Genomic DNA, 23592 nt, shown 5'->3' with positions numbered 1-23592 from the left:
AAACATACAAATGCGGCTAAAAAATTGTGTCTCAAATACTTGACAGATGGTCAAGTTCACAAATAAATAAATTTTGGATATTTGCAATTTATAAGTTTATAAGAACAAACATAGACCCAGTCCGTAGTAGTACGTAATATCAGAAATATGAGACACGCGTTGGAGCTTACAATTGAGTAAGACGTTTCGGACAGACTACATGTACCACTTCGGCCATACTTTGTTTCAGCCATGAGATTTTGTTATGAATGTTATAACTCGGGGTTGATAATGTAATTGTTTCCACATAACGACATGAACAAATGGAAAATACTTTAATTATAAATCATGCAATGATATTTTGTGCTGAAAATCTTGTCAGTTTTAATTTACACGACTCATGATGCAAAAAAATCAACCTGAGACAAGACTGACGTGTGGATAGGGGTCCTCCGTGACGTGTGGATATGGGTCCTCCATTTCTGTATTCTTTGTTTTTTATGGTAATTTTTCTTTATTCTTTATAGTTTTTGTCCATTTCTCTCTATTCTTTATATTTTTGCAACCCCGTTATTCGCTCTTCTTAACTTTTTGTCTTATTTTTTCTACTCTTTTTTATTTTTTATGCCAAATTTTCTGTAGTATTTGCCCATAAAATCGGTAGTTTGCGGATTTTGTGAGTTCATTGAAATCTATGGCAAACAGACTTTTTAATTTGTATTAATTAGTTAAAAATACATAATAAACATTTCAAATTAGATGCATACTAAAGGAATAAAACTAAACAGTCCTTGTAAAACATGATGAAATTAGAATTTAAAATGCCAATGCACATTTTAAAAGAATAAAATTTTACTGAAAAAAGCTTCAAGTTGTAAAAACTAGAGTGTGAAATTTTTTTTCTAATAAAATGCAAAACAGAAATAACAGAAACTAAAATTTTAAGACATCTAAAACGACTAAAAATAAAGCTTAAACCTTGAATGTATACATAAATTAAAGAAGCAAGTAATAAGATCAAATTCCAAATGTATAAAAATAGATGCATTTGATAATTATACATCCATTCAGAACTCCGGATTCATCCTTTACTACACCTACTGTTGCACCTGAAATATAATAAATATGTAATAGGTTAAAATGAACAATGTTATGTATGATGAATAAATTAATTTGAATTAGTTATGTGTTATATCAGAGTCTGGTTATATATATGTATGGCTAATTTATTTATTTTATTTATATATTTATTTTAAGAACTTTTAAAAACTATTTTTATTTTGTTTTGTTTTTTCACTTGTTTGTAATGCTTTTTAATCATTGTTAATTTGATTATCATTTATTTTTTTCTATCATAGATTCCATTAAATATAATTATAGTTAATACTTATTTAAAGGAAAAATATTTCAAAACTAACAAGGGACGTTTCTTAACTCTGTGAGTAATCAATTTATTCACTAATTGCAATGATTTCCGCTTTTATATAACGTTTATCCCGATCCGATGATATTTAATAATAAAACCGCATGCGGAGTCGCGCAGACACTGCCTTTTTGAATTAATTGAATTAAAAAAAAATCCCGTTTAAACATTTTTTTTTGTCAAGGTCCTTCCAGAACCAAATCCAAGCATTAGTGAAACCTTAACTGATTATCTCCCCTTCAAAACGCGCCGTATTTTCGATTTGGACAGAAAATGACAACAAATATATGTAAGTTGTTAGTTGAAGATTGTTCAACTTATTACAACTAGGTGCAGTAAATTATTAGCAGACATGACAGAAGAGAGTGATCAAGAGAACTTGAATCAATGTTATTGTGATAGTAACTCGAGTGATAATGGGCAGTTTCAGTCTGGGCTGCCACAAAACAGAACGTGCAAATGGACCATTTTGGACCTACGAACAGTTGGTCTTTTCTACTACAATGAATCTACACCTGTCATAACCCTACTAGACATGATTACCAGTCAAACAGGGATGTTTGAACAGTTATCTTTTGAACAAAAGCAAGTCGTCCAAAGTCTTCAGAGAAATATAACTTTTAATTACTCTATGGATGACATAACTTTTGGTGATGACTGTTTGAGTGAAACCCAAGAAAATTTGAACATAATCAAACAGGAGGATGTTGTGTAAGTCAAATCTATCAAAACGGCCTTTCAAAGTCATAAGTATCCTGATCCTGATCCTAAGGTCAATATTATGACACAACTGTTCTCTTTGTACTGGATTTTTTCATCCTGGTACTTAATTTCTCCGTTAGTATTTTCACACGGTACTTATTGGTTAATTTGTTAGGTGCAGGATCAGGGGTTTTCAGGGATAAATGAATCTTTAAATCACCCTGAAATTTTTACATATTCTCCAATTACATCTGCTGTTCTTTTGTACGTCTCCTTACTTGCTGGTATCAAAGGACATAAGCTAAATTTGGGCTTTATCCTTTTCTGCCAAATTCAGACACGACAGTTCAGTCCACGATCTCGCATCTGGCAATCTCCGGCATCTGGCCAGAGTATAATCAAACCTATAGATAGGTATAGATTTACACAATTTGAGCAAGAATTATTGCAGGTTGCTTATTTTTAAACATGTTAAATGTCCATTCGATCATAAACCAGACAAACATTGACAAATTCTTGTACAGTTTAAGATTGTTCCTGAAAATTGAATGGTCATGCTTTGATCAAGCCTGATGTGCTTAGCTATATTAAGTACTGAAAGCATAAAGAAAATATATCACGAACAGTGATTACTTTCAACAATTTTTCTTCATCTTTACACAAATTACATTAATGCCAAACCAGAACACACTATTACAGTCATGTCTTTCAAGTGAGTTGACATACATCATGCATGACATGTTACTGTGAAAGTACTTTTATTCGTGTGGTACCAATTTTCGTGGTTTTATCCACGAATTTAAGTGTCCATCGAAATATAACAACTGTTGTCCAAATCAAGACATGAAAAGACCCCCTGTAGGTTTGACTACATACATAGTGCCACTACAAATATTTTTCGATCCTTTTATGTTCAGAGAAGGAAATCAGATATTTTTTTAACCTAAAGCATGTAACAGAGGAATTTGTGTACAAAGAACTATGCAGTTTAAATATAAGTAAGAGCATGGGCCTAGATGGTATTCCAGCAAGGTTTCTTAAGGATACAGCCCCAATTCTGAAAATACCCATTACTTTCTTTCTCTGAAGGTACGGTACCTGACGATCTGAAAATGGTAAAGGTCAAGCCCCTACTTAAGAAAAATGATAGACATACATGTAAGCCTGAAAATTACAGGCCTGTTAGCATTTTAAGTATTGTTTCTAAAATTCTAGAAAAAGCTGCCTATAAGCAACTTGAAAAATTTTTGATTTCAAATAATTTATCATTTGAGTTTCAGTAAGGATTTAGAAGTTCATATTCAACTGATTCTTGTCTCATTCACTTGATAGATCACATTAAAGCTCAAACAGCCAAAGGTCTTTTTACAGGCATGGTCCTATTAGACCTACAGAAGGCATTTGACACAGTAGATCACAAGATATTATGTGACAAATTAGAAGTAATTGGGGTTAGATCTATACCTTGGTTTGAGTCATATTTGACAAACAGAAAGCAGGTTGTAAGTGTAAATGGGGTGATTTCAGAAGTGTGTAATATTACATGTGGTGTCCCTCAAGGCACATGTAGCTTACTGGGTCCACTTTTGTTTTTGATATATGTCAATGATCTTCAAACTACACAGTGTTCCAGCTAGGTCGTTTTCACAGGGCGGTCCGCCCGCCCTTTCCCGAGTGCCGCCCTGTGCCCTTTTTAGAGTGAGCAGGGCGCCCTGCCTTTTTTGAAGATCGATTGGTATATCATGTATATTATTTTGTTCGTATTGATATGATCAGCCAATTACGAAAATTTACCTGGCGACAAGTATATGACTTTGTTTACGACCCCAAGCTAATCAATGGTTACAACAGGTGTCATAATCTGTTGTTGTAGGTTATCCGTTTATCGGATGGGTCATTTAATGATCATCAACATTAATTCATTCAAATAGAATCGGTCAGTCTGCATTTGTCTTTGAACTTGAAGAAATGAAGAAAGATAACTCAATCTTATTTTTTCCTAGCATTGAGTAACCTACTAAGATAGTATAAAATATGTCTTCATACTTCTGGCTTTAGAATTTATATGTTTAGGTGTTTTGAGTTATGGGAAAAGTTAAAGAGGGTCTTAGTAACAGGGTTGGTAGGGTGCCTTTGTCATCTTTTTCTGTACTTTTTATTTTCAATCCAAATTTTCACTGTTCACTATATCCTAACATTGTGCATTTACAGCTGTTTTGTGCTGTTTATTTAATTGCCATTAAGCACAGAAAAGGTAGAAAGGTGAAACTTGTAAAGTGTGTCAGACCATAGAAACAGAATGAAGCAGGACATTTTTCAAAAAATACTGCATATAAAGCTAAACTGTGCCAAGCAATGATTTAAAACTTGTGTCACAAGCTGCTTGATAAGTTTTCAGATAAAAAGTAGAAAGATAGTTTTTCTCTGGGCTAATGATGTTGTTCTTGTATATTTATAACCAGTGATTCAATGAACAAACAATGTTTGATTATAATCTTTATTAAAACATGCCCTTTTCATATTACCGGTATCATATCACGCGTTAAATGCCCTTTTTCAGGATTGGGACCCTGCCCTTTTCAAGGCTTTTGAAATCCTAGCTGGAACACTGCTACATGTAGCATCGACTCAGACTGTAAAGTTTTGATATATGCAGATGATACTGCAATTTTATTTTCCCATATGGACCCTGGGGTCATCTCGCATAAATTATCCAGAATGCTGGAATCATGCCATGATTGGTTAACTGACAATAAATTGTCCCTACATTTGGGAAAGACGGAGAGAATAATTTTTGGTCCTGGTCAAAAACTTTGGTCTTTAATACCGGGTGATTTTGCTATCTCCTGTAATGGTATTAATATTGAATCCAAAACTTTTGTAAAATATTTGGGAATAATAATTGATCAGTTTTTAACTGGTGATTTTATTGTCAACTCTATAGTGAAAAAAGTCAATCAAAGGCTTAAATTTCTATATAGAAACAAAGAGTGTCTAAATTTTCAATCTAGGAAAAATTGTGCTCTTCATCACTGATTCAATGTCATTTTGACTATGCATGTGCATGCTGGTATGAAGGTATATCAAAACAAATGAAGAATAAACTTCAAGTGGCACAAAATAAGATTGTGAGATTTATTCTGCAATTACATCCCAGAAAGAGTGTGACATATATTGAATTTAAGAAATTGGGCTTTTTAGATATTGGTAATAGAGTCAAACAACTAAGACTCAATCATGTTTTCAACATTTTTAACCATATATGCCCAAATTATTTACATACTAATTTTGTTAAAAATGAAACATCTTTCAATACAAGATCTAGTCATGCTAGTAGTAAAAACTTTTATATACCAGGAATTAAAGGGTGTGAATCCACTACTTTCTTTTATAATGGAATAAAAGACTGGAATTCGTTACCAGACATGATTAAAAGTTGCCCTAAAAAATATAATTTTAAAGTACAAGTGAAAAAGTTTTTGATGGATAAATTTAGATCCATCTTTAATAGTGAATTTAAGTTTTATTAATTATACTGGGGCTTTGACCATATATCTGTGATAAATTCTAAATGATTTGTGCTTGTATTTTCTGTGTGTCAACCCTTGGTGTAAACTGGAAGTCTCGTTATAAAAGGACCCCACTGGAAATAAGTTTTAATAACTTTTGTGGGTCATCCTACAGTCAAGGGTGTAACTTGAATAAGTTATTAGGGAAAAATAACATACATGTGTTATTACGGATACTTTCTCTTAATCTGTAGTAACATATGTTTGTTATCAGTTAAATGTACCATAAAAAAAATTATTTTCAGTGGGCACTTGGGAGTTCTTGAAACTTGCCCAGTAACTTAATACATAACCTTGAAAACTAATTTTCCAATTCAATTAATACATTTTTGATCAACCATGGTAAATCAATGAGACAAGGCTTTTAAGTGATAACTTAGCTTTAATAACAAGGCTTAGTTATTACAGGCGTTTAACTTATTACATGAGACACTTGGGAATGACTAGGAATCTTGCACAGAACCTCATTACATGCTCTTATCATTATTTATTACTATAAATTAAAATACATTGTGATATATGTAGGAGAAAAGGCTTTAAAGAGATGTAGAGAAGCTGTAATAACACCCTTTAGTTATTACAGGCATATTTTTTCTGTAATAACATGGGTGTGTTATGCATGATTGGCAAACTACGGGCTGTTATCATGGTTATATCTTTCTAAAGTTTAATAAACATAAAGACAATTATAATATCAATAGAACTAGTACACAATTTAACAAAATAAAGGATGTATAATGCCCTTTGAAACATGTAACATACATATGTTATCACAGATTTTTGATTTTTTAGCCCTCAATAACAAATGTATGTTATTTTTCTCTAATAACTTATTAATGTTAGACCCTTGACTGTCCTAAGATATTAAAAAAAAAAAATACGGGCATATAATTATAATCTAGACAAAACATTGAATATCAGCAATCACACTATGAACTATATGCAGTGGCTTAGCACCAGTGTAGCATGTACAACTTCAGACAGTATTTTAATCTTTCAAAAAAAGTCCTATGGCATTTAACTTTTCAATTATCATGAAAAATTAATTTTGAAAGATGAAAGTCAGACTTCCGTTGATGATATAGAATGATGAAGTGTTTATTTTATCTCCACATAGTTCTCTCATGAAAAAAAAAAGATTTTATATTGGACTTGCTTTTTTGTCGAGCCTGCGACTTTTGTTGCAGAAAGCTCGACATAGGGATAGTGATCTGGCGGCGGCGACGTTAGGTAACTTCTTAAAAGCTTTATATATTAGAAGGTGGAAGACCTGGATGCTTCATACTTTGTATATAGATGCCTTATGTTACGAAGTTTCCGTCTGTCATATGTCCATTGTCCTTGACCTCATTTTCATGGTTCAGTGACTACTTGAAAAAAAAGTTGAGATTTTTTGTAATGTTAATTTCTCTCTTATTATGAGTAAGAGGATACCTATATTTGGTATGTGCGTACCTTGCAAGGTCTTCATGCCCGTCAGACAGTTTTCACTTGACCTCGACCTCATTTCATGGATCAGTGAACAAGGTTAAGTTTTGGTGGTCAAGTCCATATCTCATGCAGATACTATAAGCAATAGGTCAGTATATTTGGTGTATAGAAGGATTGTAAGGTGTACATGTCCAACTGGCAGGTGTCATCTGACCTTGACCTCATTTTCATGGTCAGTCAGGGGTACTACTTGTACAAGTAATTTTTATTTACTTGAAGAAGTAATTATAATATACTTATATAAGTAAATTTGTAGGATACTTATACAAGTGTATTTTATTTACTTGTATAAGTAAATTATTTTTTGGCCTAGTTATGTCCCTTAGACATTCAGATTTTTTTACTTATACAAGTAAAAAAGTCATCATATCTTCTTTTCTTGAATCTTAGAACTTCTTTGCTCTAACAGAATTTTGAATTGTTTGTTCTTTGCAGATGTCTTTACTATTCATTTAAGTGTAATTTCATGCACAATGAAAATCTCATTTGTCTGTTATCTTTAGAACACCATGAACACTGCTCATTAACAAGCCCCCAAGGAGCAATTTTTGAAGGCCTTGCACAAATACTTAAGATCTTTGCTCAATCAGTTTCTTTGTTGAATTAATGAGATGAAACATTGAACTCTTATAAAAAATTATGAGCTAACCTGAGAAAAATTGTTAAAGGCATGATTTTACATCTCAAAACTTGAGAATTTTTGTTGGACTGTAAAAAATTTACTTATATACAAGTAAATTTTTTAGAAAATTAAGGGGAGATTATTCAAACATTTTAATTAACTTGTATAAGTATATTTTATTTACTTCTTCAAGTAAATAAAGATTACTTGTACAAGTAGTACTCCTGACTGAGGGTTCAGTGGTTATAGTTAAGTTTTTGTGTTTTGGTCTGTTTTTCTTATACTTTATGCAATAGGTCTACTATATTTGGTGTATGGAATGATTGTAAGGTGTACATGTCCAACTGGCAGGTGTCATCTGACTTTGACCTCATTTTCATGGTTCAGTGGTAAAAGTTAAGTTTTTAGTTTTGGTCTTTTTTTCTAATACTATATGCAATAAGTCAACTGTATTTTGTGTATGGAAATATTTTATGATGTACATGTCAGTCTCGCAGGTTTTATTTGACCTTGACCTCATTTTCACTGTTCATTGCTCAGTGTTAAGTTTATGTGTTTCGGTCTGTTTTTCTTAAACTATAAGGAATAGGTCTACTATATTTGTTGTATGGAAGGATTGTAAGCTGTTCATGTCTGCTTGTCATGGTTCATCTGACCTTGACTTCATTTTCATGATTCATTGGTCAATGTTTAGTTTTCTTGGTTAAGTCTGTTTCTTAGAAACTATAAGCAATAGGTCAACTATATTTAGTGTATTAAATGATTGTAAGGTGTACATGTATTTCTCGTTTGGTTTATATGACCTTGACTTCATTTTCTTGGATGATGTTAAGTTTATGTAACAGTTGTAGTAAAGCTTTCATTTAGGACTATCATCATAATATCAATGGTTAGTAAAGAAGGCGAGACATTTCAGCGTGTGCACTCTTGTTTTCATAGGTATTAGTTCAAAGTACATTTGTTGCATTTTTGTTGAGCCTTCAACTTTTGTTGAAAAAGTGAGACATAGCGATCCTACATTCCGTCGTCGTCGTTGGCGTCCACAAATATTCACTCTGTGGATAAAGTTTTTGAAATTTTAATAACTTTCTTAAACTATCCTGGATTTCTACCAAACTAGGACAGAAGCTTGTTTATGATCATAAGATAGTATCCAGAAGTAAATTTAAAAAAAAAAATCCATTTTTTCCGTAATTTACCTCTAAATGGACTTAGTTTTTCTGCCAGGAAACATTACATTCACTCTGTGGTTAAAGTTTTTAGAATTTTAATAACTTTCTTAAACTATCCTGGATTTCTACCAAACTAGGACAGAAGCTTGTTTATGATCATAAGATAGTATCCAGAAGTAAATTTTGTAAAAAAAAAAATCCATTTTTTCCGTATTTTACTTATAAATGGACTTAGTTTTTCTGCCAGGAAACATTCCATTCACTCTGTGGTTAAAGTTTTAAAAATTTTAATAACTTTCTTAAACTATCCTGGATTTGCACCAAACTTGTACAGAAGCTTGTTTATGATCAAAAGCTAATATCTAGAAGTAAATTTTGTTCCTGTTTTTCCATATTTTACTTATAAATGGACTTAGTTTTTCTTCCAGTTAACATTACATACAGTCTGCAGTTAAAGTTTTTAAAACATTTATTAGATTCATAAACTATCCTGGATTTTTACTAAACTTGGACAGAAGCTTCTTACAATCAAAATATACATGTAGTATCGAGAGGAATATTTTAATTTTTTTCTTCCTCATTTTTGTTGAGCCTGCGATTAAAAGCAAAAATAGGCGAGACACTGGGTTCCATGGAACCCTTACAAATTTTTTATGCAACCCTGTTCTTTAAATGACATGTTTATGGTCCAATTAACACCTTTGATGATGGGTAATCTGTTGATCATTAGATCTCGGGTTAATTAGTGTAACCACTTCTGATTACACTGGGGGACCAGTTAAAATATTAACTTTGCAATTTCTTTCAATCGAGACAATTTGTATTCAGAGATGAATCAGCTTATTTCTGAACATGCTGAAAGCAATTATTTTATTAAAATTTGATGAATGTTGTCAGAAATGAAAAATGAATATGTAAGAGAAAATGAACAACATAAAATTATTTTCGAGAATCTTTGTTTCTGATGGGTTCAAATTCTTCACCTGAATTTGTTTTCAGAAAACTAAAATCCACGAATTTAAGAACCCACGAACATGTAACTTTTGTTCAATTCACGAAAATTGATACCCACGAATAAAAGTTCTATCACAGTATTGAATTTTTTAATAAATTATTGGGAACTTCATTCATCATGTTCATAAAAGCAAAATTGGAATCTTGTGTGTATAAAATATTTCAAGTTGGTAAGTCAAATAAGAAAATTTATTCTCCAAAATGGTGGCCAAGGGAAATAACTCAAACTCAATTTGAAACTTACATACATGTATACACAGTACACACACACCAGTACCATTCATACCAGAAAACATCTGAAAACTCAATAAAAAATGAAAGCAGCTTGATATTTCCTGAAAGTACTATTTGATCATGTTGATATGGTCTTATAGTACTGCAATATTAATGAATACTATAATTATCAATTTTGAGAAATATATCACATTTACTGAAATAAATTATATATACATGATATATAGGGGTATATCAACTTCAGAAATATGATTTTTGTGACTTGTATGGAAGTTCCTTGTATAGCAATATAGATGACTTAATTATGCCAAAGGTAGATAACTGTACACATGGAACTTCCATACAAGACACAATATTGAAATGATGAACCAGCAGCTCAGAAAAGGGTTAAACATATATTATATCAGGGAGATCAGTATTGCCGTTGTCAAATTACATATCTGACACTTGTTTATGTAATATTTGATCTATTAATAATGTTGTCAATATATTGGATTTGTATGCAACTGTCATACAAGTGAGAGGTTTAGCTAGCCATAAAACCAGGTTTCAATCCACCATTTCCTACATAATGAAATGCTCTTACCAAGTCAGGAATATGACAGGTGTTTTCCATATGTTTGACAAATGTATGTTTGAGCTTTTGATTTTACCATTTGATAAGAGACTTTCCGTTTTGAATTTTCCTTGGAGTTTGGTTTTATTGTTATTTTACGTTTTAAAATTTCAGGCTTGCAGAAGACTTTCTAAGAAATACAGTTCTGATGGTACATTCAGGGATGCTACGATCTCAACCAGACAAAGTATCAAAAGGAGTGTTTATAGATTTGTTCAACTCTTTTGTAAAGATGTGTGGCTTAATTCCTGTGTAAGTTTATTAACAGTATAATCATACTCATGTTGTGTCCTTTTTATAGCCGACTATGCACATAAAAATAAGAAGTCATGATTGAAGGTGTAGCATGATTGCTAATGAGACAATTATATCCATTAGAGACCAAATGATGTAAATGCTATAAGTAACTATAGGTCACTGTATGCTTTCAACATGTTTTGCTCATTGTTGAAGCTTTTACAGCGCCCTCTAGTGGTTTACTTCCTTGTCATGCTCGCCCTAAAGGTCTCTGGTTGATAGTTTCAAGAACAATTTTAAGAAAAATCTATGGATTTAGAGTTGGAGATTTGATGATTTTAAGACAAATTAAAGAACCTTTTTTGCTGATTCTATGTGCTTTTTACACTAACTTTCAAGGATCTCATTTAGTAATATTTTAAAAAGTAAAATTTTGACTAAATCTGTGACATAGCCCATTTTGACCTTAAACATTAGTTTTTTTACTTCCCAACCATTGCATTTAAAAAAATGAAATTAGCTTGACTTTTACGCAGACCATTTTGAGGATCGCAAATTGAACTGTGAAGTAAACACTAATTTGATTAAAACCTTTTGCTCTCAACTGGAGGTTGATACCAAAAGTCTATATACATATACTTAAACAATGCATGCATACACATACAGCTTCGTATTATCTTTACACCTGTATTTGTATAGTAGAAAGGTTGATTGCAGGATAAATATAGGTATACAATTCTATTCCAAAGTAAATTGCTGTGTCAAAACATTATTGTTTGTTATTTGCAGAAGTGGTACCGAGTGGAGGTCAAAACAAAACATTCTCCAGAGTGAAGTATTGTCAGAACCAGATGTTATACTTACTACTGCAGACTCATTGGAATCGATCGTCTTTCCATTAAGTGCAGTATCTGTAGTATCTATTGTGGACATTTTAGAGGTAAACATTGTTATAATTCCATATAAAAAACATACAAGCAGTCAGGGGTACTACTTGTACAAGTTATTTTTATATAGTAAATAAGAATATACTTATTACTTGTATCAGTAATATTTTTTTTACAATCCCTAAAATTCTCATGTTTTGGGATTGTAAAAACATGCCTTAAACAATTTTTCTCTGGTTAGGTCATAATTTTTTATTATAGTTCAATGTTTCATCTTATTAATTCAACAAAGAAACTAATTGTGCAAAGATCTGAAGTAATTGTGCAAGGCTTTCAAAAATTTACATTTTGTCACTTCATGGCCTATTATAGCTGACTACGCAGTTAGGATTTGGCTCATTGTTGGAGGCTGAATGGTGACCTGTAGTTGCTAACACTCATGTCATTTGGACTCTGGTGGATAGTTGTCTTATTGGCAATCATACCACATCATCTTGTTTTTATATGAAAAGATAAAGCCGTTAAAAATTGACAGTCTGCACCAAAAAAATTTCCAAGTTCTAGTCCGAAGACAAAAATTCAGACATTTTCCTTAAGGATGTACACCTCTGAGGAGCCAAAAATTTCTAGAATTAAACTTTTTTTCTTAACCTGATTTTTGGGTTAATATGACTCTAAAAAAATAATTGGTGAAGAAAAAATCATATGGTGGTGCACTTCTTTTTTTGCTACGGTCCTTTGAAAGTACCCAATTTTGATGATTTTCCCATTTTTCATCAATTCTTACTTATTTTTGGGCTATTATCGTGAAATAGTTTCACAATTAAACTTTTTTTCATACTTTCAATAAAGATGAAGTGAACCAATTTGAATAAATTTAACCTAAAAAAACTATAGGTAGGTGTAAAAATAAGAAAGTTTTATCATATTTCGATGCTTTTTTGTGTCAAATTTACCATGCTGTCAATTTTGTAAATTTGTGATTTTTCTCTGTTTTAAGAACAAAATGCATATTATTTCAACTTCTTTGTTATAAATGATTGAAAAAATACATATCTAAGAAATTTGAAAAGAAAAAAGTGATATGGGATGTACATGTTTCTGGTAAAATCATTTCTTGTACCCCTCACCCATTTTCTCAAAATTTTGGCTAAAAAGACTGACTTGATTGGTAATAAACTTTGAAAAATTGATTTCTCAAAAACTACTTATTGTAAATATACAATTTTTTCACAGAGTTAAGTTTGATTATAACATTTTTTAAATTCATTCATATTTTCCACTTGTATCATATATTTTGGAAATAATTCCAGAATGAGATTTCAACGAGACAAAAACGTCAGAAGAATACATCCTTAATATGTGTCTAATTAAAGTTCAGTCTTCACGATAAACTTTTAGATCTACAGGCCCGGAAGTAAATTTTTGGAAAAATTTAGTTAGATTCTGTTGGCCTGTAGACATGATTTTTACAGGCCCTAGAGCAATTTTACAAGCCTGGGCTGCTGGGCCTGTGGTTCAGTGTGAAGACTGAAAGTTTTGCAAAAATTTGCTACTCTGAATAAAATTTTACTAGCCTGGGGCAGTTCTTTCTCTGCAAGTGTAATTTGTTGTGTTGATTATGACAGACGAAAGTCATGTGATTGTTAGTTTTCCTACTGGGCACTCTAGCTTTCTCCACCAATAAAAACTGACTGCCACGAAATAGCCAATAATGTTAAAAGTGGCATTAAACACCTATCAATCAAACAATCAACCAATGAAAGTCATGTTATAAGTTGCTTTCTATGACAAGTCATGAATTAAGAGTGAAGGGCAGGATTTTGACTTAAACTGTATGAATGTATCCATGCACAGTTTTTGCCCTACAGATAGAGAGTTATATTATATTGAAAAAAAATTACTACTGTGGATTCATTTATTTTCATGGATTCAAAGAAGAGGGTGGTAAAGGGTTATTTTCGTGCAACGTGTTTTGCCATTTTTATTTCATGTGCAGCCGTGAAAAAGGTTCGTTATTCACCGTGTTTCGTGAAATCGGTAAAAAGATCAACGTGCAAGAAATTTTTAATTGTTCATTCATTGTGAAATGACAATTCTATTTTGCGTTCTTCCGTGCAGATACCCCCCTTAACGCCCCTCAAAGAACATTGTATTTTCGTGGCTATTTGATATCTGGGTTTTAAATTAGTCTGAATACAAGTTAATAAAAAATTTGTACTTCATTGCACATTTTAATTAGTGGTTCACCTTTAATCAAGAAATCAACGTGAATTGGTATCCAACGAATAAGAATGAATCTAAAGAACCTCAAATAGAATTTCAACATGCTTGAACCTCTTAATAAAACGAGATGTGGAGGTACTGGTATACGTTAAAAATAGCAGGAAACAATAAAAATGTAGAAGATTCAATATAGAATAAGGAGATATGGTATGATTGCCAATGAGGCAACTATACAACAGAGATAAAGTGATGTGAATGTAAGCAATTTTAGGTCACTATATGGCCTTTAAAAAGTAGGAAAAAAACGTAACCATATATATAGTCAGCTACAAAAGGCCAAGACGTGAAAAAAATGTGAAACAATTAAAAAAAAAAAAACCAAAACAGAAATGAAAAACAAATAGAGGAGAAGTAACCAATGACAATCACTGAATTACAGGCGCCCGAGTCGTAGTCCTGACTTTGGACAGGCGAATAAAGAATGTGGCAGGATTAAAAATACCTATTTAGCAGGACCACATGAGAACAAATAGTAAAAATCATTTGTAGATGGCTTGACTCATTAGATTAATAGAAAGTCAATTGATAAGGGATATCCATCCATGACACAAAGTCAGTACCTGCACAGCAAATAAACACACAAAAAGCAAAAGAACAGTGCTTTTATTGCTGTTCTTCATCTCAAAGTCACAAGCCTATTTCAGGTATGTAATCATGGTAATCAAAATTGAAAGACCAAACCTAAAAATAATTCCTGATATAATATTTATGCCATGGAAATGTGAAATCAAGGTGATTTGATAAAAAAACAGGCCATAATCTTGCCGGCGAAATGACGATTTAAGTCGCCAAAGAATTTTGAAAATCGCTAAATCTCGCCGGCCGACTGACTTCATAGCGAAGACAAATCGCTATCAAAATCGGTAAAAGGGAGACAACTTGTGATTGACAAGTCTCACAGGTAAAAAAAATGGCGGCTGACAAGGAAACTCGAGATTTTCGAAACGACCCAGGACTAATACTGTCAACGATCAAATTAAATAAATACAACGGCGACTTTGAACATCCTCGGATATAACTTTCAAAACTGTTCAAACGGAAAACTGACCGTCTGTTTAAGTTATCATATTACGATAATTTTCATCTGAGGATGTTGCGTAATCACTCAGCTGATTTGTTTTATTTTTACAACTTACACGAATCGATCAATTTTACTATTCGGTAGGTAAAAGGTTGGAATTAACGGTAGATTTATTATATTGATTGAATAAAAATTGAAATATAAAAGGTAGAAAGACTGCTGATGGATAATGTGATGGCAAACGTACGACACTCGACCAGGTTATGATCAGCAGTGGATTGTTTCTCACGACCATTTCGTTGATATGGATGATATTTTTAAAAAATGATAGTAATTAGCTCTTTGTCGGATAATTAATATGCGATTGAAAAATATTTTCATTTATAGACTTACAATCTTTAACGATAATCTCAATTTACAACTAACATAATGTCCTGGACATTCAATAATGTTTTACAAAATAATGACAAGTGGTGATATTAATTAAATTCCCAGTCATGTGCAATTCAACAGGAAAACTGGGAGTTATATTTTTTCTGGAATTTTAAAAATAAATTGAGGCAGATGCACATGAATTTAATGCATCATAATCATGATAATATTACTAGGCTACTCCCTCATGTCCCAATCAACAAATTTTATTTTATAGAACACAATGGTATCAATAAATAAATAAATAACAACTATATATTGTCTAAACCTTTTTATTAAGAACTTTCTATATATACATTGTGTACAATAACATATGAAAAAACTGCAAGTATATCTTTTATTGAATATAAAACAATTTCCTTAGTGATAAGCACGAAAACACGATGCAACCGAAACGGTAATGGAATCTCACTTCTCCAAGAAATTGACCACTTCTCCCTTCTCTCTCTTGGAAGGAGAAGTCACTTCTCCCTCTTCAAAATCCTAGATTAGGCCCTGAAAAATGCATATAAGCATCTGAAAAAGGATTTTTCTATTAGTCTAAAGAAAGTAGTGGAATGCAGCATTCATTTCCCTATTATAATATTAATGGGAGATATGATATATATGAAGATTTACTCACCATGGAAAAGTCATACATGTGTTTCAAACATACAGTGCCTTCTAGTAAAATGACTTATATATGAAAAAGGAAAGCATCTCTGTATCATGTTTATATACAATTATTATCCCCAAGGCAATACTTGAGGGTCTGGATGGGATTTACAGAATAAAGAATAATATATAGACAAAAGGTGTAGAGTAAAGTGCAAAATAAGTAAGGAATATAGAAAAATAGACCCAAAGAAAATAAAGAATAATGATGGGGTATTAAAATATAAACATGATAAAGAATAGAGAATCCTGCATCCAGAAGCTCATGTACATTTTGTACTACAAATGTAATGATTATAGTCTGATTTTTTTTTTATGAAAAAAGAGATGTGGTATGATTTATAATGAGACAAGTATCCTTCAAAGTACAAATGACATACAATCGAAAGTGGTTGTGTAGAACTCCGTTGTGTCAAAAACTTGGATGAGTCGAAGTGATTAGTGGAACTTGATAGATTTTTTTTTTTCAGGATGAAAACATGTCTGCACAATTGAATGGTCATGATGTGAAATTTGAATACCCAGAGAGAACAAGAACGAGAAGAAGTATATCTTCATGCTCTATGTCAAGTGACGAATCTGACGAGGAACCTGTTATATACGGAAGAATAAGAGAGAAAGTACTCTGTCAGCATGCTGGGGATCTACTGATGCATACACTTGAACATAACAAATGGAGAAATAAATTTGACTGTAAAACAAAAAAGTCAAAGTACCGACCTGGAATTATTGTTGTAGGAACACAGGTATAAACTCCTGAATATTTATGCATGTCAAATAGTACTTACTTTAGCTGCCTGACAGTCAGCAGTCTTTGTAAAACGAAATATTCAAGTTTCCTTTTCCAAATTTTTAAAAGTTCTTATTCCTTGTTTTGTTTGCAGAATTGTAGCTCTCTTTTATTTAAGCCCCTGTGCGACACATTGCTAGAGAAGATAAGAAATACTGGGCATCTGTTCGTCCGTCCTTCTGTCCAGTCTTGTTAGCGCTCTCGCGTGTACAATTCTTGCCAGATTTTTATATCAGCATTGTCTTGGACAAGTTTGAAAAATCAGTGCCGATCAAATATTTTTAAAAGAGTTATGCCTCATGGAAATATTAATTATATCTTTTATATGGGAAATTGTGTTGAATTTGCTCTCAAGCCTTTATTTCTCTAAGATATATGTAAAAAGTTTTAAAGAACCAAAAAAAAAAGTTTTTTTTAGTTATTGTTCTTGGATAGCATGGATCATGTGGATAGATAAAAAATGTCCAATTCCGGGGACATTGGAACTCTGTTCTTTTATCAGATTTTTTGTTCTAGAGCTATGAGGCTAATAATTACGAAAAAAACAGAAAATTCATCTGTGTTTTGAAAAACTGAAGTTAAGGATTTTCCTAATTTTTCATGATAATGTTTGATATAGAGAAATGAGTTTCTCCTTTAATGTGTCTATTGTTTACTTCTAAATTTTAAGTGTCAAAAAATAGAAAATCTTTTTATATTGTACTATTACTCATGCTCATGTTTGCAATTGTTCACAAGTTTTGGGAGTAGTTGCCTAAGAAGCCAATCTTATTACCTGTTCCACTTAAGCCAAGAATATTTTATCCAAGATGTTGAAATTATCAGACACTCCTTATTTTACCAATATTTGTGGCTTGCCTTGTATCTTGAAAACTAAAATAAATATACAACAATGTAAAAAAAAACATATGTTGTGTGAGTAAAAGACACAATAAAAACCAGCACAGTCCAGCTAGTATAATAAAGATAATCACTAATTGAAAAATAAAAGACATTGCATGTTGATTTCTCTTTTTTTATGCAATCTTTAAAAAGGCCAACCTATGTTTAGATCTAAATCATGCTGATACAGTATATATTTTACACAAACAGTAAATCGTAAATCTTATATATAATTTACATAAGGGAGCTACCATTTGATTTTTAGGGGGGGGGCTAGGATGAAATTTGAAAAAAAGGGCAAGACAGGAGTTTTGAGTAAAAAAAAAAAGGCAGGATAAGCAACTTGGCAAAAAAAAAGCAGGATGACAATTTATGTAAAAAAAGTCAGGATAAACTAATAAAAATAAAAGACAGGACCGAATAGAGTGAAAAATAAAAAGGCAGGACAGAGATAACAACTAAAAAAATGCAGGCCAAGTTTTTCATCCTGCCCCCCATAAAAATCAAAAAAGGAATTTCCCAAAATATTGGACAGTACAACAAACCATAATAACCACCTTCACCAAACTCCTTTGAAAATTGTTTATCAAGGAAAGACAAACAGGGACAATCAACACATGTGATCCTTATTCCATTATTTCGGTATAGGTACACATTGTGGTTTGGTTAAACCAGTTTTACATACATGAAAACCTTCCCTTTTGCATTTTTTGACTATTTGTCATTAAGAAAAACATGGTCAAACACATTAATCATGATAAAATTAAGATAAGAAGATGTGGTTTGATTGCCAATGAGATGACTCTCCACCAAAGACCAAATGACATGGAAGGTTTACAACTAGAGGTCACCATACAGCCTTTTACACTGAGAAAAATCCATACCACGTAGCAAGCTATAAAAGGCCCCAAAATGACAAATGTAAAACATTCCAAAAGAGAACACTTATTGCCTGGTTTTTGTATAAAACAGTAAAAAAATTAAAAACAAATATGGAAAACAGCAACAAAAGACAAACCACTGAATTACAGGCTCCAGACTTGGGACAGGCACATACAGAATGTGGTGGGATTAAACATGTTTGGGGACTTTCCAACCCTTCCCCTTACCTAGAACAGTGGTGTTACAGCCCAACATAACAAAAAAATATAAAAATCAGTTAAAAAGGGCTTTACTCACCAGATCAAAAAAAAGCACAAAAATGACTAGCAAAAAAACAGCAGACACAATGTTCATATTTACTGTATGTCATTTATTTGTAGGTTACATTCACTCTTTTGGACTACAGTTTTGATCATCACAGAGAATTAAAATCTGGAGGTGTTGAAAGGGAAAGAAGTTATATATACTACTCAGAACCAATGGATATTTTAAAGAAAGAAGAGCGGGATTTATTGCTTGAGGCATTAGTTAGAATGAGAAATACTGTAGATAGTTGAGATTCTTCTACCATTGAGAACAAAAGCATTTAAGGTTTTTGTACACAAATTACCTAATGCCAAGTTGACTGTTTTGCTGACTATGCATTTCTTCTTAATTGTTGGAGAAGAACTATGGTTTACGCCCAAAGCTGAGCACAATACAAGCAATCATCTTTGTTTCAAATTCAGTTGAATTTAAGAAATGGTATTTTTACTTTATTGCAAACCAGATGAAAAAGACCAAAATTGTGATTTTATGCAAAATAATGATCATTTTTTAATGAAAGAGTTGAAGTCTCAATGTGTTTGATTTCATATCAGAATATCTGATTATGTTCAAAAATGCTGTGATTGAATGGCTATCATTGTCAGGAGATGGGAGTGCTGTGATTGAATGGCTATCATTGTCAGGAGATGGGAATGATGTGAATAGTTTTTATTCTTGGGTAAAACATTTATTTATTTATTTTTGATTTTGATTTGAAAAAGAAGACATATTTTTCTACTGTTAGAACAAAACCAAATTATCATTTCACATGAAAATGTAAGAACAAATATACCCACTGTGTGTATAATGAATTAAGGTATTAATCAGCATCATTATATAGCTGTATTAAATATAAGTACTCTCTGGCTTAGTCTCATTTTTATACACTCGTTTACAAGATATATTATGGTATACAGTTGTCCGTTGGACACAATAACTCAAAAACGTTTTAACCAATTTGCATGAAACTTTGGTGAATTGTTTATATCTAATGACGGTAGCTCCATTTAATTTTTATAAATTTTAGATTTTACGTTTCTGAGTTATCATGGTTATGGGATTCTATTCATAAAAAATGGGTGATTTTCCAGTTTTCGGATGATAGCTCAAAAATGCTTTGAGCAGTTTTCATGAAATTTTGGTGACTGGTTTCTATCTATTAAAATATCTCCCTCTAGTTTTTATACGACCGCAAAAAAAATTTTGTGGTCGTATATTGGTATGACGTTGGCGTCATCGTCGTCGTCGTCTGGCTTCGTCCGAAGACACATTGGTTTTCGCACTCTAACTTTAGTTTAAGTGAATGGATCTCTATGAAATTTTACCACAAGGTTCAATACCATAAAAGAAAGGTTGGGATTGATTTTGGGGGTTATGGTACCAACAGTTAAGGGCCAAAAAGGGGCCAAAAATAAGCATTTTTGTCGAGCCTTCGACTTTAGTCGAAAAAGCGAGACATAGCGATCCTACATTCCGTCGGCGTCGTCGTCGTCGTCGGCGGCGTCCACAAATATTCACTCTGTGGTTAAAGTTTTTGAAATTTTAATAACTTTCTTAAACTATCCTTGATTTCTACCAAACTTGGACAGAAGCTTGTTTATGATCATAAGATAGTATCCAGAAGTAAATTTTGTAAAAATAAAATTCCATTTTTTCCGTATTTTACTTATAAATGGACTTAGTTTTTCTGCCGGGAAATATTACATTCACTCTGTGGTTAAAGTTTTTAAAATTTTAATAACTTTCTTAAACTATCCTGGGTTTGTACCAAACTTGGACAGAAGCTTGTTTATGATCATAAGATAGTATCCAGAAGTAAATTTTGTAAAAAAATAAATCCATTTTTTCCTTATTTTACTTTTAAATGGACTAAGATTTTCTGCCAGGAAACAACACATTCACTCTGTGGTTAAAGTTTTTAAAATTTTAATAACTTTCTTATACTATTTTGGATTTGTACCAAACTTGGACAGAAGCTTGTTTATGATCAAAAGCTAGTATCTAGAAGGAAATTTTGTAAAAAAAATAAATCCATTTTTTCCATTTTTTACTTTTAAATGGACTTAGATTTTCTGCCAGGAAACAACACATTCACTCTGTGGTTAAAGTTTTTAAAATTTTAATAACTTTCTTATACTATTTTGGATTTGTACCAAACTTGGACAGAAGCTTGTTTATGATCAAATGCTAGTATCTAGAAGGAAATTTTGTTTTCTTCCAGTTAACATTACATTCAGTCTGCAGTTAAAGTTTTTAAACATTTATTAGATTCATAAACTATCCTGGATTTTTACCAAACTTGGACAAAAGCTTCTTACAATCAAAAGATAGTATCAAGAGGAATATTTTTATTGATTTATTTCCTCATTTTTGTTGAGCCTGCGATTAACAGTAAAAGTAGGCGAGACACTGGGTTCCGCGGAACCCTTACGAATTTTTGTAACTTCCAGACATAACTTGTGTGTTAGTGTATGGATCTCTCTGACATTGTACCACAAGGTTCCATATCACAAAAGGAATGCTGGGATTGATTTTGGGGGTAATTGCCTCAAAATTTTAGGAATTAGGGGCAAAAAAAGGGGCAAAAAACAAGCATTTTTCTAGTTTCATGACAATAACTTGTGTGTAAGTGTATGGATCTTTCTCAAATTGTACTACAAGGTTCCATATCACAAAGGGAAAGCTGGAATTGAGTTTGGGGGTAATTGCCGAAACGTTTAGGAATTGGGGGCCAAAAAGGGGCTAAAAATAAGCATTTTTCTAGTTTCCAGACAATAACTTGTGTTCAAGTGTATGGATCTCTCTGAAATTGTACTGCAAGGTACCATACCACAAAGGGAAGGCTGGGATTGATGATGGGGGTAATTGCCTCAATATTTTAGGAATTAGGGGCCAGAAAGGGGCAAAAAACAAGCATTTTTCTAGTTTCAGGACAATAACTTGTGTGTAAGTGTATGGATCTTTCTGAAATTGTACTACAAGGTTCCATATCACAAAGGGAAAGCTGGGTTTTAGTTTGGGGGTAATTGTCCTAAACGTTTAGGAATTTGGGGCCAAAAAGTGGCCAAAAAACACATTTTTCTAGTTTCCAGACAATAACTTGTGTTCAAGTTTATGGATCTCTCTGAAATTGTACTGCAAGGTACCATACCACAAAGGGAAGGCTGGGATTGAGTTTGGGGGTGATGAATCATAAGGGGGTTCAAAAAATTTGGGGGGGGATTTTTTTTTTTTCTTTTTTTCCTTTTTTTTTCTTTTTTTCCTTTTTTTTTTTCTTTTAAAATTTTCCATTTTAAGTTGGTTATTTCTGATTTATATTTAAAAGCAAATAATAATGATATGGTAGGAGATACACACCAAACAGGATGTGTAAATTATTATATAAGTATTGTGCAATAGCAAGAAATTTTCAATTGCACAGTATTGCACAATAGCAAGAAATCTTCAATTGCACAGTATTGTGCAATAGCAAGAAATCTTCAATTGCACAGTATTGCGCAATAGCAAGAAATATCCAATAGCACAATATTGCGCAATAGCAAGAAATTGTCAATTGTACAGTATTGCGCAATAGCAAGAAATATTTAATTGCACAGTATTGTGCAAAAGAAGATACTTCGTATAAATTGCTTATTTCTTGACCAATTTCAATGGGGTTTTATTCTTGAATTCTTGGGGTTCTTTAATATGCTGAATCTAACCGTGTATTTAGTTTTTGGATTTTGGGCCCCGTTTTTAAATTGGTCCACATTGGGGTCAAAAGGGTCCAAAATTAAACTTTGTTTGATTTCATCAAAAATTGAATTATTGGGGTTCTTTGATATGCCGAATCTAACCGTGAATTTAGATTCTTAATTTTTGGTTCCATTTTCAAATTGGTCTACATTAAGGTCCAAAGGGTCCAAAATTAAACTTAGTTTGATTTTAACAAAAATTGAATTCTTAGGGTTCTTTGATATGCTGAATCTAAACATGTATTTAGATTTTTGATTATGGGCCCAGTTTTCAAGTTGGTCCAAATCGAGGTCCAAAATTAAACTTTGTTTGATTTCAACAATAATTGAATATATGGGTTCTTTGATATGCTGAATCTAACCATGTACTTAGATTTTTGGATATTGGACCATAATAGGTGAATGTCCAATTTAAAATTTTTAAGTTCTTAGACCACATTCATTCTGTGTCAGAAACCTATGCTGTGTCAAATATTTAATCACAATCCAAATGCAAAGCTGTATCAAGCTTGAATGTTGTGTCCATACTTGCCCCAACTGTTCAGGGTTCGACCTCTGCGGTCGTATCAAGCTGCGCCTTGCGGAGCATTTTATTTTTTTATAAATTTCTGATATGACATTGAGGAATTATGGAACTTGATTCGTTGAAAAAGCGACGG

The 23592-nt window shown here is 32.1% G+C and overlaps 1 protein-coding gene across 1 annotated transcript; it reads left to right on the top strand.

Annotated features, from left to right (window-relative positions):
• Window positions 1-1633: 1633 nt before the first annotated feature.
• LOC127723708 (uncharacterized) lies at window positions 1634-20063 on the top strand. Its single transcript, XM_052230458.1, has 5 exons — window positions 1634-2113; window positions 10937-11074; window positions 11849-11999; window positions 16810-17085; window positions 19274-20063. Exons 1-5 carry the CDS (start codon window positions 1755-1757, stop codon window positions 19448-19450), a joined length of 1101 nt encoding a protein of 366 aa, XP_052086418.1. The 5' UTR covers window positions 1634-1754; the 3' UTR covers window positions 19451-20063.
• The last annotated feature ends 3529 nt before the right edge of the window (window positions 20064-23592 follow it).

The sequence above is a fragment of the Mytilus californianus genome, unplaced genomic scaffold (genome assembly GCF_021869535.1).
Source record: "Mytilus californianus isolate M0D057914Y unplaced genomic scaffold, xbMytCali1.0.p SCAF_13, whole genome shotgun sequence".
Classification (NCBI taxonomy): Eukaryota; Metazoa; Mollusca; class Bivalvia; order Mytilida; family Mytilidae; genus Mytilus; species Mytilus californianus.
Note: the sequence above shows the minus strand (reverse complement) of the source record. Positions and strands in the feature narration are given on the sequence as shown.

Coding starts and splice junctions, on each gene's coding strand:
- LOC127723708 (XM_052230458.1), top strand. CDS start 1,755: ATGACAGAAGAGAGTGATCAAGAGAACTTGAATCAATGTTATTGTGAT. Junction 2,114..10,936: donor ATCAAACAGGAGGATGTTGT/GTAAGTCAAATC, acceptor TTAAAATTTCAG/GCTTGCAGAAGACTTTCTAA. Junction 17,086..19,273: donor TTATTGTTGTAGGAACACAG/GTATAAACTCCT, acceptor ATTTATTTGTAG/GTTACATTCACTCTTTTGGA.